The following is a 16,993-nucleotide window of genomic DNA, read 5'->3' on the forward strand; positions in this document are numbered from 1 at the left end:
AAAACTGGGGACTGTGTAATTGTGTAATTTGTAAAATCAGGAAAAGTCTTTATCAAAACATCCGGATTCATGCTCTGCTGTGGTGATTTTTTACACACGCACACGCACACACACACACAACCCAGAAGAAACCTCCTACATCCTTATAAACCCATAAAGCTTCTCACACATCCCCCAACATTCACAACTGCATGGCAGACAGCACCAAAACGCATTACACTTCTTGTCTGTTCGACCTGGCAATGAACTCTCACTGAAGAGACAGACAAACAGGCAAAAACAACCATATCAAATGTGGAGGTCAAGCTCTGGTGGTGGGCCGGCATAGATGTAGACTCCACGTGGGAGACAGAGAGAAAGGAGCTGAGAAAAACTCAAAGATTTGATCAAACACAACAACCTGGACTGAGAGACAGACTGAAATGATGCTGATGATGATTCTGATCATGCTGATGATTGTGTTGATTAAGACGACAGCAGCCTCAGCACCTGGCTCTGAGATGGATATTAAACCTGGAGTGGAGATCACTTTGGCCAAACGAACCCTGCACTGCTACCAGCTCAGATGTGGAGTTACAGATATTCCCAACAACATCTCCACAAACACCCAGTGCCTGTGAGTAAACACACACACACACACACACACACACACGATTGCATGCACACAAATATATGCAGCAATGATGGGAGACAAATGTGAAGTTGCTGCAGCTATTGTAGAAGTTTATATTCTGCTGCTGCACAACGTCTCAGAGAAATGGCTTGAAAATCTCTGAAATGTAACACCAAATTATTCTGTAGTAATACAAGTAATACAAGAGACTTGTATAGAATCAGAATCCTCATCTATTTATGTTTATGCATAGGAGATATTTGAATCAGTTTTATTGGCTCTCGATGTATTTGCACAAAATAACAGCACAGAAATATGCAGAAATATACACAACTAATGACTATATGAACTGTAAATCGGACACAAATAGTGAAAAGAAGTGAAGAATTCAAGGAGTGCTGAGATAACTTCACTGGTTAAAAAGAGATGTTACTTTATATACATGTAGTAGGTTTATATTGTATTCTCAGTATATTCACAGCAGGAGAGCATCAGCATGAATAAGGTTTCTTTCTTTTTTTCAAGCTGCTTTCTTCTTCTTTTTTCGTGATAAGTAATGCTGACAATAGTCTGTGTATTTTTGGTTTTACTTTATATTTTCATATTAATGTTTGTAGTTTGTGATTGCTTTTTTGTTTGCATTTATTTCACATTTAAGGAGTACTCCAGAAATTCTGTATTGTACTTCAGTAAAGTTATGAGACTTACAAGAATTTTTTTTAAATGAGGGACAAATTGGAGGTAGAAGAGGCCAAAGTATCCTGTCTTGTTGTCTCTAGTTTGGCTCAAGCTCCAAAAATACTGGATCTTACTTTACCAATAATTTGCCTCAATAACACCATTTTGACCCTCCCTGTCTAGTAAACTCCTACATCTTTCAAACTTCACACCCCCAGTTTGTTACAGAGGCTTTAATTTGAAATGTGTTTAGATAACAAGATAGCAAGATAATAATGATGACATCTTTGTAGTTATTTTTCAGACTTTGAAAGCTCCCTTTAGACTTACAGAGGGCATTATATAGCTGTTTTCACAGGGTGGTTGGTTCTTGTCATGAGGAGTAAACTGACTTTAATATGTGTAATTGGACTGTCCCTTTAAATTCGATTCTGCTCACAACAAGGGACACAGGTCATTATTACACAGAATACATGCATACTGCAGTATTTGCTATTAACCATCTTACCCCAATGGGGATTAAGGAGGTATGCAAATCAAAATCCCATCTCATGACCATGCATAATCATTTAGACTTTCCTCTTTAATCTGTGCTCACCTCCTCTTGGCTCAATTTTGCACCAAATTTGTCAATGCTGGTTTTATTAAACATTAATTTATTCTGTGAGGCACATCTGCTTGTCTACAGAGATTCACAGTACAGATGCCTTCTACTGACTACCAGCGAGCAAGCGTAACTTAAGAGTTCAAACCTAATAGTTTCAATGGTTCTATCCACCTAATATTATAATACACCCATGATTCAAACTCAAACTTTGAGCAGATGAGAATGTTGATTGACTGTAAAATTAGCTAGCAGCAGTTACAGGATGAATGCTATGTAGTATAACAGAAGCACAAGTACACAAAAGGCAAAGCAAGGCAAGGCAGCTTTATTTATATAGCACATGTCATACACAGGGCAACTCAGTGTGCTTTACATGAAAACAAACATTAAGGACTGAAAGCATAAAAACATACAATTAAAAAAAGAACCCAATTATAATGAAAATAATAAACAGCGATCATTAGCTAACATTAGCCACAGCAAGTAATGCGGTAACAGCAAAACCCTTTAAGGTACTGAATTGAGCAAAGTTGTGTTTTATTACTTATGCAAGAGTAAGATTGTGTTTTTCTTCTTTCAAATATTTCATGATGTCACTTTAACCTCTGCGGGTATTGATCGAAGGTAGTGGAGAACAGTGTTGGTAGTCACACTTTTTACTTTCCTTTGAATTCCTCATAAACCATAAACTGAATAAATTCCCTTTTAATTTGTAACAAAAGCCTAAAGTGTCAGGTAGGAATAGAGTGGTCTTACTCTCCTTCAGCTGATTCTGTTCAAAAGATATGGGCCGTCAAATATGTCTTGTGCACTTGTGACAACCAACCCCACGATGGGGATGGTTGTCACACACTATAGGGTTTATAGTCTTAAAAATATATTTAAAATGTTTAGTTTAATTGAAATACAACAACCTAATACATCCCCTGCACCATGAGAACATAAACAGGAAAAATCATTCCGTTAAGTGCCTTTTTTGTCCTTATATGACAATATTGTTCATTGTCTCCTCTCTGACTGCTCTGAGCATCACATCTGGAGGACCCTTGTTTGTCTTCCTGACAAAGTTCCTGGTCATTTTGTTATCTTAAAAGAAAGAAAGAACTAGATATATGACACCATATATGTTTAAACTAACATGTGACAAGCAACCCCGAAGAGAATGTGACAAACATCCCCAACTGGGATTTTTTGCTACCAGCAAAGCTACCACACATCTGTTTTGGCGTAGCTAAGAAAAAAACCTACTTAAGTATCGTTCTCTCTTCATAATTTTTAATGGTAATAATTGTTTTATTATAAACTCATTGTGTAAAAGCACAGGGGAAACACTGAAGAGTTGGATATTTACATTTTCACATGAAAAACAAAACGTCCTCTAACCTCAATGTCAAGCAGTTTACTCCAGAAATTACCTCTGAACATCTCAACTTTTTAACAGCGCCCTTTAGGGCCCGAGATCTGATGAATGTGACAACAAACCCGTGTGACAACCAACCCCATTCTCCCCTACTCTAAATGGTTTTGACAAAGTGACAAACAAGGGAAGGAATCTCAAGGCCAGAAAGGGGAGGGGCGGGAGGGGGTGTGGGTCAGCATAAAGATTAGGACTGCATGAAGCTTTTGCACAAACATACACACGTAGATACACACAAGAACGGAGTGCACATCTATCTATCTACCTACCTATCTATCTATCTATCTATAAATGAGAGGGACGTCTGTCTGTCTGTCTGTTATTCGCATATCTCTCGAACCGTTCATCCGATTGATTTCAAACGTGACAGGTGTCTTGCTACGGGCACAAGTTAGTGCAGTGCCAAGTTTGACGTTGTTTGGATACGAAATGTAAAATATATAGATAAATGTATTGGTAAAAGAATCACATATTTGCTGGGGAGGGGGTTGCTCTAATCGGCAAGCGGCAATCGATAAGCGGCAACACAGAGCTATCAGGACTCTTTGCTTTCACACGCGCTGCATTGATGGTCTCGCACACACACACATACACGCACAGTCACTCTCTAGCGCTCGCTCTTGCTTGCACGCTCCAGATTCCGGGATATTGTATCTCATTTGCGGGCGTCAGGGAGCTGCTATCAATATGCGGGAGAGTTGGGATGTTGTAGTAAAAACACACGCACAAACAGATTTTGCACGGGCACTGCACCAGCCACGAAAGCATTGAAGGACATACAGCCGAGTTTTATGGCAGAAGTAGCAACATTTCCCAAGAGACGTACTGTGGACTCGCAGACGGCGATGTGTGTGTTCTCATCTGTTCTGTTCTGCCCGAAGGTCAAGGCTAAGGATCAGTGAGGATATTTACAAGTACACAGCAATGGATGGCCATTTCAGACGTCTACAACAACCAGATGTAAAATAAGCTTGGCATTTTGTATAAATATTCTGTTATGCTAAATATTGTTGCTCCTTGCACTAAAAGGCAATCCTAAACAGTGAGTGAGTAACTGGTCATGACCTTGTTGACTTCCTTTATTATAAGAAATATGAAAATGATCCCACCCACGTACACCATGACACACACAACAAAAAAGGCTCCTGATGATTATTCATTAAGGTTTGCTCTTATAATTATATTCCTGTGATTTGTGAGTTATAGCTGCAAGCTGATATGAGCGCCTGTTTTTGCATCAACAGGGAAGTTAAGAAGACGCAGATCAGTGTGATTCCCCAGGGCGCCCTCGCCAACCTGCAGCTCCTCAGGATACTGTGAGTGTCTGTGTGTGTCTGTCGCTCATTTTTAATCTTTGATGTGAAACATAATGAACTGAGGAGGTCACAACATTCAAGATATGAATAATCAAAACAGATAAGGAAAAGAAGCACATTTGTTGCAGTACAGTTTTATTTTCAAGTTTTATTTACAGCCCAAAAAGGTTAAGTATTAAAATTAGATTCAAACTAGATTTATAGTGTTTCTACTTTTTTACTCTTTAAATTGTGAAACTTAAGGAAAACAAGAAAGCACAAAATATAGAATTACATTAGTGTGATTAATATTTGGATAATAGCAAACACACAGATTAATTTACTTAGCACAGGTGAGATTTTTGTTAAATTATTCTTTGTGTGATAATACAAAATATTTCAGGTATTTTGCATTTGTTAAACAGATTGAACTGCAAATGTCCTTCAAACACAAGAACTACATTCCTCTTGGAGATTTTAAAGCTTTATTATTTGTTGGGTTTTCTTTTAATCATTCTTGTAACTGATTTAGTAATTTCTTATTTATGATGTAGGCTAGTTGTGTTGTTTCTGTCTCCCGATTGTGTTCTTGTCCTATAAATGTTTCTTGTACATCTTTATTCTTGTAATCTTAATATGATATGATATGATAATTATTAAATAAATATATTTATATTTGAATTCATATGACAGCCTATATCTATATGTTATACAGAAATTAAACCTTTCCATACTTGGGTTGAAAGTATTAATACAGTCAAGCTTTATCAATCAGGAAATTAACATCTCCAATCAGACTCTAAATAGACAGACGTAGGCAATCAGTACTATTGTGATCTGTATGTTTCCTGTATACTTGCATGAAAAAGCACTGTCGTATTTTAGGTAATTAAAAACGTTCTAATTCCTTTTTGTCGAACATTTGACTGATATATTTATTGAAAGCTTGGCAGTATTATTAATGTTTACATTGGACCTAACTATGCAGGTCTACGTTTTTAGCCTTATTGCACCTCATCATTGTGTTACTAGTATGGTGATCTGCCCAAAAGTGTAACAATGAGTGTGAGATCCCAAATGTCTTCTGCCTTGTTTAATCATTAATGAAGCTGCAGAAACAATCATCTATCACACCAGCTGTCCACTTTCCTCTTCTCCACCAAAAACCTGCATCCTCCTGCTCAACCTTTCCTCTCTACACTTCCTCACAACCGTAGCACCATTTCAGACAACGACATCCTTAAGAATATATCTGCTTTTGCCTTCACCCGCCTCCCTCTGCTGACTCATATGTGAGTATACAACTTTCTGAAAGCCTTTGCACGTGACATATTTTATCCAGCGTGCTTATAGTGTTTAGTCTTTGTTATGGAACAAGAAGAGCTGTAATCTCTGATAAAACTGATCACCCAAACAGATGTAGGAAGGGCAGTGGATTCAAAATATGTCAAAGAATAATTGTGATTGAAGATGTAACAGCTGATTTTTGTGTGTGTGTGTGTGTGTGTGTGTGTGTGTGTGTGTGTGTGTGTGTGTGTGTGTGTGTGTGTGTGTGTGTGTGTGTGTGTGTGTGTGTGTGTGTGTGTGTGTGTGTGTGTGTGTGTGTGTGTGTGTGTGCATTTCATAGTGTTCCATTTATATATTTGTGTTACTTTTAGCATCATCAAAGACAACAGTGCGTTGGAGAGCATTGGAGCTTTTGCCTTCGCTGGCCTCCCTTGGCTCAATGATATGTGAGTATACAACTTTGTGAAAGCCTTTGCATGTGACGTAATTTATCCAACGTGCCTGCAGTGTTTAGTCTTTGTTGTGGAACAAGAAGAGCTGTTAACTCTGAGAAAACTGATCACCCAAACAGTTGTAGGCAGGGCGGTGGAGTCAAAATAAATCAAAGAATAAGTGTGATTGAAGACAGCTAGATTTTTTTTTGTGCATTTCATATTCCTTACATTTATATATTTGTGTTTCTTTTAGCCTCATCTCACAGAACGGTGCATTAGAGAATATTGGAGCTTTTGCTTTCTCTGATCTTCCTGAACTCACTGTAATGTAAGTATAACTGGCAGAATAATGATAGTGGTGAAACCGTATAATTTTTAGACCATTCATTTATATTAGTGGGTCTGTGACAATGTGTTTCTTTCAGACATATAACAAATTCAAAACACCTGAGACACATCCATCCAGATGCATTCAAGAACATTGTGAAGCTACAGTATCTGTGAGTACTCACTGAGAGTGACAAAAACAGGAGTATGTACTTCTCAAGTTTGTGTTGTTCAAACTTAATGTGAGTTCAAAATGGGTCATGGGTGACAGGCCTACTTCTGACGGGCCCTCACATGACTGGAGGCATCATTTTTTAATTAGTTTGGATCTACTGGAAGAGATATCAAGTCATCAAGTCACATTTCATCCCATAGATGAAGTGTGACAAGTTTTCCACAAAATGAGATATATGAAACTCATTTGGTGCAAAACTGTGATCCTAAATTGGATTGTTTATATTTTTCTGGACAAAATTACAGATTATGAAGGACAGTACCCCTCATGGACATTATCACAACTATTACTATTACATGTGTCCCAATTTATGAGAACTAGGACACATAAACAGTTTATTGTGAAAAAATGTAAATGATTAAATTTAAATAGGGCACATATAGTATTTTAATCACATCAAATATTTCTGATTTTTATACCAGTAAATGTCCACAATGCTGAATAAATGTGTGAAATTAACACACTTTACATTCTTTGGTGTCTGTCAGTGTTGAAAAAACCTCTGCCACAGATCTGAAAAACCTTTTTTAACCACTAAAAAATAATTTTTGTTCTGTAACACAATTAATTAGCCAAAGACCTTGCTTTTCAAATAATATATATTCAGTTTTTGAAAGTTTATGCTTTCAAATTGAAAAGCTGTTGTGTGTGGGGGTTTTTTAAGATTAGTTTTTTGGCTTTTTGCCTTTATTTTAGCTAGAAGGTGGCAGAGAGGCCAACAGGAAACAGGGAGAGAGAGACGGGAATGGCCTTTAGCATAGGTCCCTGGCCAGAATCGAACCAGGGACACTGCCATAATGTGGCTTGTGCTGTAACCACTGGGCTACCAAGGGACTCCAGATGGAAATATTGTACAGATACTTTTCATCTTACTTTGCAAACAAATCCCCAAAAAAAACATTATTTGGAACAAGGTTGGATTTATCTCTCAGCCACATGAACCTCTGACTTAAACTGTGATTTTTAATCTTGGATAATACAATGAATCATTTTTCCCGCTGTGACTGCAGTGCAAACTAAGCGTCTGCTGTTTGGAGGTCAGATTGTGAATGTTGTAACATTTGGCTCTTAATCCGCACATCACAGGACCATCCTCAACACCGGGCTGAGAACTTTTCCAGACTTCACTAAGATCCACTCTACGGCCCACGACTTTCTGCTGTAGGTTGACACGCTCTCCACATAATATATAAATTAACTACAGAAGCACGCTCGCACTCCCACGCACCATAATTCCCACATGCAATTGAACATATAGGCTATTGTACGCACGCACAATTAAATATGCCCAGAAGAAATCACACCGTTAGACATAAAACAGTGCAGATGAATCCTACGCACTGAGTAGTCCATACAAAAGAGTATATCAGGAAAGCAAACCATCTGTCCTTTAAAAAATCCATCTTTTAACTGTCTCCCATCTTACATCTACAAATAAGCTTCTTAAAAGGAAGTGGATTTATGCATTCCTCATATTTTGCTCACTAACTACACATATATCTGCTGTTTTTCTGCTGGTGAATCACTATTTGTTGATTTTTCACGTGTTTTTCGTTGCGTGTGCTGCTTAGTGACCTGGACGAGAACAGCCACGTAGAGACAGTCCCCGCCAATGCCTTCCGAGGCCTCTGCACTCAAACCATCAAGGAGATGTAAGAGATTCATCATTTCTTTTTTCTTTTTCTTTTTTTTTAGGAACACATGCACCACCCTCACAGAGCTGCGAGTGGGCATTAGATGCACGATGATGAATGTTCCCTGAAATGCCCTGTGCCTTCTTTCCTGAGCTCTATCTTCTGCAGCACTCCTACCTCTTTGTTTCCTTCGTCATCCCCCTTTTACGCTGCAGCTCAGGATTCCTGCTGAAAGTCATGTTTTGAATCAGGCAAAGAGTGTTTTAATGTTGTACTATATATTTGTCATAAATTTTGTTGTTGTGTTAATAATGGAAAATTGAAACAAAGGTGGAAAACTAAAGGATACATTTGCTTAAGTAGAATTTTGACTTTCCAATTTCCATTTTATGCTTCTTTATACTTCCACTGCACTACATTCACTACAGTCTGAAAGCTGGATTTACTATTTATTGCTATAGAATAAATTACCTAACCAAATAGGTAAAATTAGCTCAACTTGCAATACATCAGGAGATGGGCCTCCAAACCGTTTCAGGGGAGACTTAGTGAATGCAAGTGAAAAATGATTACACAAGTAATAAAACAAGATCACACTGAATAGCCTAAATGTGTGTGATTTGGTGAAAGAGATTAGTTTAGAGATAGTAGTTTCAGGGAGTTTTTACCAATGTCCCACTGTCAGAACAAACAAATGCCTTCAAACACACCTTTTTTATGTAGATGGTACAATTGTTGAGTGTCTATGGATCAAGTAAGATGATAATGATCCCAAAGGCATCCAGAAAAACTAACTTGGAGGGGGATTTGTCCGATGGGAGGCCCACAGTCTCCGATTTTGAAAAAACCCTGTTGTAATATATTATAATGCACCATAACTTAACACTGACAGGCACAGTTCCTGTTTCATAAAAAGTACTTGTGAAATAATCGTGTTTGACTCAAAATTCTGCAGCTTTTGTCACTTCAAACACTAAAATTAGCTTCGATAGTTCAGATAAGTTAACTGTTGGGGAATGTTTGGTGTTGGAGCCACGTGACTGTAATTTGGCTTTGCATTCTCATGACAGACGGCTCAACCGAAATGGCATCAAGGAGGTGGAAAGTGACACCTTCAACGGCACAAAGATGCGCAGCTTGTGAGTCACAGGCAGACACACAATTACAAACAGAAGATTTACAAAATGACTAAATAAATAAATAAAAATAGCCAGCTCACGTATTTAATTTCTCTTTTACTCTCTTAGGTTTCTAAGAGGCAACCAGGAGCTTACTCACATCAATCCCAATGCCTTTGTGGGTTCCAGTGGGTTGGTGGTACTGTAAGCATGACATTCAACAGTAACTCATGCCTCCATGATTCACCCTCCTCATCATCACTTATTAAACTCAGGGTGTAGGAGAAAACAAGAAACAACTTGGCATATGTGGAGAGATTTTAAGAGAACCAACCCTTGTTAACATGCCAGATTTAAGGTAAAAATAGAACGAGAGCAGGTGCAGTCAAATCATTTTAACTGGAGAGGTTTTTAAAAAAATCTGTTTATTCCCTAAATAAAAAGCCACCACTGAAGTAGCAAATGGGATTTTTTGGGCTGTCATTGCTGTGATGGGTTTTTTTTCACTCCACATCCAGGCAATCACTTGGCAATCACATACTGGCTCTGTATGTGAATTTTCTGTTCAAGAAAGCTTAATTTTATTGTTTAATTCTGAGCAGAACCTGAAATTTAGCTGGCATATTTTCATCCATCACTTCTTTTAAATCCATGTTTTTCTGAAGAGAAATAAATAGCAGGTTTTTTATAAATTGATCATCAGTCAAATGCAAATTAAATAACAGTTGTTGAAAATGTCATGTACTCTGAAATGAAAATGACAGCCTCTGATACTCCTCTGTTAAATACCCACTTGTTTGTGTGTTTGTGTCTGCAGGGACATCTCCCACACAGCCCTCAGCTCCCTGCCGGACTCCATCCTCGGCAGGCTCGAGATGCTGATCGCGGAGTCCGCCCTCCATCTTAAAGAGCTCCCTTCTCTGCAGCTCTTCACTAAACTCCAACTTGCCAAACTCACCTACCCGTCACACTGCTGCGCCTTCCAAAACATACACAGGAACAGGTAGTCTGCACAGTCAAGAGGTTTCTGAACAGCTAATTCACTTTCTTGCCAAAGTGAGATGAGACTTTAGATAACGTACCAGTCGATATCTGTTTGAGTAAACATGAAACTGTGAACAGTCTGGCTTTGTTTAGAGCAGTGGTCTCCAACCCTGCTCCTGGAGAGCTACTGCCCTGCATGTTTTAGGTATCTCCTCACTCTAACTCGTTATCAAGCAGCTGAGGCTCGTCAAAGGGCTTGATAACGAGTTGATTATTAGAATCAGGTGTGTTAGAGTGAGGAGATACCTAAAACATGCAGGGCAGTAGCTCTCCAGGAGCAGGGTTGGAGACCACTGGTTTAGAGGCTTAAAGAAACATGAAGCACCACCTCTAAAGCTCACTAATCAACATATTATATTTTGTATATTGAATCTGTAAAAAAAAAAAAAAAGTGTACCAGTCACTATTTTACAAGGGGTTGCATTGCTGGACTATTTCTTGGCTGTAGGGACCAGTAACTTTCTGGAAAAATCTGATGGTTGCCTGGCAACAGTTAAGGAGTAGTCCAACTGCTTATTGAACCACAACATTTCATTTTAAAACTTACATTTTGATACTTATTAAACAATATAACAGTTAATTAGTGAGTTTCCGAGGTGCTGGCAAACAGATTTGTTTGTTTTGGGGTTGTTGTTTTTTTTGTTTTTTTTGGGGGGGGGGCTTACTGTTTCCCCCATGTCTCAGGTCTTTTTGCTAAGCTAAACTAACTGTCTGCTGGTCCATCTTCATATTTGCCACATAGACATGAGAATAGTGTCAGTCTACAGTCTATATTTTTCCAAAATGTGAAACAATTTCTTTTATTTCTGTTAAACAATATTTTACTCTATTTTTCTGCTAATGTATATAATACTTTATGACTCTATTAATGGTCAGTTAATAGAGTCATTAACTAACGGTGCTTAACTTGGGGTTTTATTGTCATCATTTGATAATACATAATAATACTTAATTTAAAAAAAGAAATGTTTGTGTACTTTGTGTGTGTTAGGTCGAGGGGGCACCCCCTGTGCTTTAAACCACAAGCCCATGAGGAACGTCACTTCTACAGGGATCACTGCTCCAACTCCACCTCCATCACCTGCAGTCCAACCCCAGATGACTTTAACCCCTGTGAGGACATCATGTCCCCCGTCCCCCTGCGGGTGCTCATCTGGGTCATCTCTATCCTCGCGCTGCTGGGGAACACAGCGGTACTCCTTGTCTTGTTAGGTACTGAATGGGAACATCATCTCTATCCATGAAACACATACAGTATGTGGTCTTTTTGTTTTGCCTGTGTATCTCAGATGTTGTGATGTTGCTTTCAACGATGGAAGTAGCTAAATATTTTTAGTCATGTACTCTATTCAAGTTTACATTTAGTGTAGCTATTATTTACAATATGTTGTAGTTCCCCTCCAATCAAAAATGTGTTGTCCTTATTTAGTTCACTTGATGTTTCACTGTATGTGCAGAGGGCTATATGTGCACATTAAAAGGCTGTTTACACATGTATTTGCTAAAAGGGAAAGCTGTGCTCACCTAAAATCTAAGTTCACGGCGTGTATGTATGAGCTTGATTTACGACATCACAACTCATTTGGAGAATTTGGACATTTCTAAAATGTGGCAACTAGAAACCTTGTTGACTTTTTAGGGAAGTTGGAGACATCTTGTGTTCAATCGTTAAACTTTTGAAATGAACAATATTTGTATATTCATAGGTTTTTTTTTCAATGACGAAAAAATAAGACTAAACATTTGAAGGAGGTAATTCATGTTTTTTTCAGTAGCAAAATATAAATATTAAATATCAGAAAACTAATTATTATTCCAAGTAGATTATTTCTATTTGTTGTAAGATATGTTTGAATGGGGATCTATTTTACAGACTCCTAATTAGATTAAAACACCGTCCTCCCTCCATACTTTCCTACCTTCTTTCCTCCTTTGCTCTACCGTTGTCTTCCTCCCGTTCCTTTCCTCCTTTTGTCATCCCTTCCTTCCATCTTTACCTTTGTTCTTATTACCTGTCTTCCTTTTCTGTTGTGTAAACAGGGAAATAAGACTGGAGACTTTCATAGGACAGAGAAATGAAGCTCTAATTGTATTCATAAAGACAGATGGGTACACATATTTCTGCTAATGCTCATTAACTTTACATTAACTTTAACTTCTTTCCACTCTTGTGTTGCCAGGCAGCCGCTCCAAGCTGACTGTTCCTCGTTTCCTCATGTGCCACTTGGCATTTGCTGACCTCTGCATGGGCATCTACCTGGTAGTCATAGCAACCGTAGACATGCTCACTCGTGGCTGGTACTACAACCACGCCATAGCTTGGCAGACGGGCCTGGGCTGCAGTGCTGCAGGCTTTTTCACGGTGTGTATGCATGGAGTTCATTGCATACATAACATATGATGGTCCTTAAATCAATAGTAATATTCATGAGTGTTCATTTTTTACTATTAATACATGTGTTTGTGTGTCAATTGCAGGTGTTTGCCAGTGAACTGTCAGTGTTCACATTAACAGCAATCACCCTGGAGCGCTGGCACACCATCAAACATGCACTTCGGCTGGACCGTAAACTCCGTCTGAGACACGCCTGTATCGTCATGACCGCCGGCTGGATCTTCTCCACCTTGGCCGCTTTGCTTCCCACAGTCGGTGTGAGCAGCTACAGCAAGGTGGGTGCTTCATATAAGCCGCACATCCGCACATCTTCATTTATTTACTCTTTCCAGTTTGCTTCCTAGTAATTTAATGTGTGTTATTTTTAAAGTTGCTCAGGTTTATGTCATTGGGGATGCAAAATGGTGCATGATCTAATATTCTCCAAAATGATTTAGAAATTGCTTCATATGCTCCAAAATATACAAACAAATTATGCAGAACAACAAATGTAATGTAATGTAACCACCAAGACTCCCACACTGTTGCTGCTTTTGTTATTATATTCACACTAATTGACATACATACATTTACTGACCTTTACATGGTGGCTTATTTTCTGTGTTTACCTTTATATGAAGCTATTTATAGTTCAGTTTTTGTTGCCTAGGCTACAAACCTTCTGAGGAGCTTTCATGAGGTAGAAAAAAAGCACACTGAAGGCCTCTTCACACTGTGTGATTTTTAAACATGTGTTTGTTTGCGTGTCTGTATTTGTTTGTGGGGCATAGGTGAGTATCTGCCTGCCCATGGACGTGGAGTCTGGGGTGTCTCAGGTCTATGTTGTGTCTCTACTCCTCCTCAATATCCTGGCCTTCTTCTGTGTGTGCGGCTGTTATCTCAGCATCTACCTGACCGTCCGTAACCCCTCGTCAGCACCGGCCCACACCGACACCCTCGTGGCCCAGCGCATGGCCGTGCTCATCTTCACTGACTTCGTCTGCATGGCTCCAATCTCCTTTTTTGCCATCTCAGCCGCCCTCAAGCTCCCTCTCATCACCGTCTCTGATGCAAAACTCCTGCTGGTTCTCTTCTACCCAATCAACTCATGCTCAAACCCCTTCCTGTACGCCTTCTTCACCCGCACCTTCAGGCGGGATTTCTTTCTCCTGGCAGCACGCTTTGGTCTGTTTAAAACCCGGGCACATATTTACCGGACAGAGAGTTCCTCCTGTCAGCAGCCGGCGTGGACCTCTTCAAAGAACAGCCATGTGATGCTGTACTCTTTGGCAAATACATCAAGTCTAGATGGGAAACAAGAGTGCTGACTATTATTCAAGATTTCATACATACAGACTTGGTCTATTCAAATTTTGCAGGTTTTTAAAAGAAACCCCCCAATAAATAAATCTCAGAGGGAAATAAAGTAAGGCTGTAGATCCTACAGAAATATTGGCAGAACTTTAATACATGAATACCTCTTCAAGTTTAAAAAATTCAACATTGTTTAAAGGGTGCACTTATTTTTTATGTGTGCATGTCGAGGACATGAACCATGAGACTGCTAATTCCTCAGAACGACATCACAACTGATCACACTTATGATTTGTTTGATATTGATTCATGTTGCCAACATGTTCAACCAGCATATCAACCACTGACTCTTCAGGCTTGTCTTCTGACCTGCCTAGTGCCCAGTATCCTTCTGTTTCACTCTAGCAGTCCAAATAAAGACATCTTCAGAACAACTGCAGATACTTTGACCAAATCTAGCTCAAATTGCTGTGTCCCAGATAATTACTTCTGTTTGTTTTAATTTGAGTGGAGTGCCAGATGGGTGGAGTTTACTGCAACATAACAATTTAGATTACAAGTAGGAGAAGAAGACGTGAACTGGTTTCACTTTCATGTGTGGTTTTACACAACAAATGCCATCTGGTGTCCCATGACAATAAAACTTTGAAACAGTTTTACTAAAGGATTGACATTTGGGATATCAGCATATGCACATCTAGAAATCCACAGTCATTTTGAATGATATTCATTAAGAAGCACACCGCAGAGACTTCTACTGATTAATAATCTCCTCATACACTGTCTGCTGTAGCTCGCCATGCCTCCAAATCCCCCCTACCCTTCTGTTTCTCTGTTTAAAAAGAAAGAAGGATGTGTAATTATCTGCGTAATGTAATTATGTTATATTTTTTGTAAATGAAAGGATCAGTAACCTTTTTATACCTGTGTGTTCTGCGCAAAATAAATCTTTGGGATGTTTTTTTTCATATCATTTATAAAGATGTTTATTAAATCCTCTTTGCTTGAGCCGATTTTGTATGATGAGTGTGAATTCACACACACACACACACACACACACACACACAAACACATACACACACACACACACACATATTTGGTCCTATGTCCCTTTTGGGGACATTACATAGACTTGCATTAATTTCCTGGAGACTTGCTCCAACAATAACCACTACTTGCTAACCTAAGATTAACCTTGACCACTGACCCAAAAATCAGCTTTTTACCACTTAGGGACAAGGTTTTGTCCCCAGCTGGACAAGCCACCCCAATTAACTGGTCTTCAGTCTGAAATTTGTCCCTGAAAATAGTCTATGACAGGCCCCCACCCCCAACCACACACACGCTCACTAAACACACACACACACACACACACACACCCTCAATTTAGTTATCTTTATCTTGAAATGCTATCCTTCAGAATATCAAGAGCATTCAAGGACAAAGTGACCCTACAAACCTCTGATCTGAATGCCAGGGAGGGTGTGTGTGTGTGTGTGTGCGTGTATGTGTGCGTGTGTGTGTGGGAGGGGGCAGACCACACAGCTGCTCATTCCCCTTATTACAGAAGGATTGATATGGCGGCTAGATAAGGCTTGCGTGCGCACACACACCTACACACACACACACACACACACACACACACACTCTCCTTCTCTCTCTCTCTCTCTCTCTCTCTCTCTCTCTCTCTCTCTCTCTCTCTCTCTCTCTCTCTCTCTCTCTCTCTCTCAGAAGCAACTCTGGGTTTCAAGGCTGCAGCTGCAAGAAGGAATCCGTCTCATTGATATGGATACACTGCCTCCTTCATGCCAACCATGAACGTGTTGGTGCATTTATACACTTTAGCCACCAGGTGATGCTACTGATGCTGGATTTATTGTCAGCCATTGCAACCAAACCTATTCTGATGGTGGCACAAAGCAAGTATATGCAGCTTTGAATTTTAACACAGCAAGAACAATACCATATAGTATTTTCTGCCATTTCGGTGCACATTTTTCAGCATGTCTTCACAGCTGGTTGCATTCTTTCTCAACTGCTTTCACAACACAATCAATGTGACACGAATTTTGAACAAGATCACATCTAAAAATGCTGAAAAAAGCAATAACAGACACGCTGTCTTGAAAGATACAGACTCATTTTTTATAGTGAAATCCTGGATGAGGATGAATTTGTTAAAATGGGTAAAGAAAATTGCAAAGGTCACACACTGCAAAGTAGAGCTTCTTGCTAGACAGAAAATAGTTGAATACCAATGAATCAGCCTCCAGAAAAGGATGCTGTTATACAAGCTGTATGTCAACAATGCTCTCCTGACATCTCAACCTTTATATTCATACCGCTGTAATTTTTTCAATCATATTTTTGCGAGCACTAAACAAAAGATTCATGGGATTACATCATTGTATTGAATTCATTCAAACATTGCAATTAATAGGCATACTAACAAAAAAAAATATGGATCCCTGCTTTTGTTCAGTTCGGTGTTGGAGGGTGGAGTTAGAGCTCATACATACAAATCTTCCCCAGACAGAACACACAAAAAAAAAATCTTCAGATAGAAACCTGTAAAAATGTAAAAAGAAAGTCTCAGTAGCAGTCTGTGTCCTCAAG

At 39.1% G+C, this 16,993-nt stretch overlaps 1 protein-coding gene across 1 annotated transcript; it reads left to right on the forward strand.

Moving 5' to 3' along the window:
- The first annotated feature begins 422 nt into the window (after positions 1–422).
- Positions 423–14,391, forward strand: fshr (follicle stimulating hormone receptor). The gene is made up of 15 exons (XM_062443235.1): positions 423–616; positions 4,560–4,631; positions 5,828–5,902; positions 6,269–6,343; positions 6,585–6,659; positions 6,757–6,831; positions 7,980–8,054; positions 8,465–8,545; positions 9,598–9,666; positions 9,775–9,849; positions 10,463–10,648; positions 11,681–11,901; positions 12,870–13,051; positions 13,168–13,359; positions 13,855–14,391. The coding sequence occupies exons 1-15, from the start codon at positions 423–425 to the stop codon at positions 14,389–14,391; spliced, it is 2,184 nt and encodes a 727-aa protein (XP_062299219.1).
- Positions 14,392–16,993: the final 2,602 nt, after the last annotated feature.

Source organism: Scomber scombrus, chromosome 21 (assembly GCF_963691925.1).
Source record: "Scomber scombrus chromosome 21, fScoSco1.1, whole genome shotgun sequence".
In the NCBI taxonomy this organism is placed as follows: Eukaryota; Metazoa; Chordata; class Actinopteri; order Scombriformes; family Scombridae; genus Scomber; species Scomber scombrus.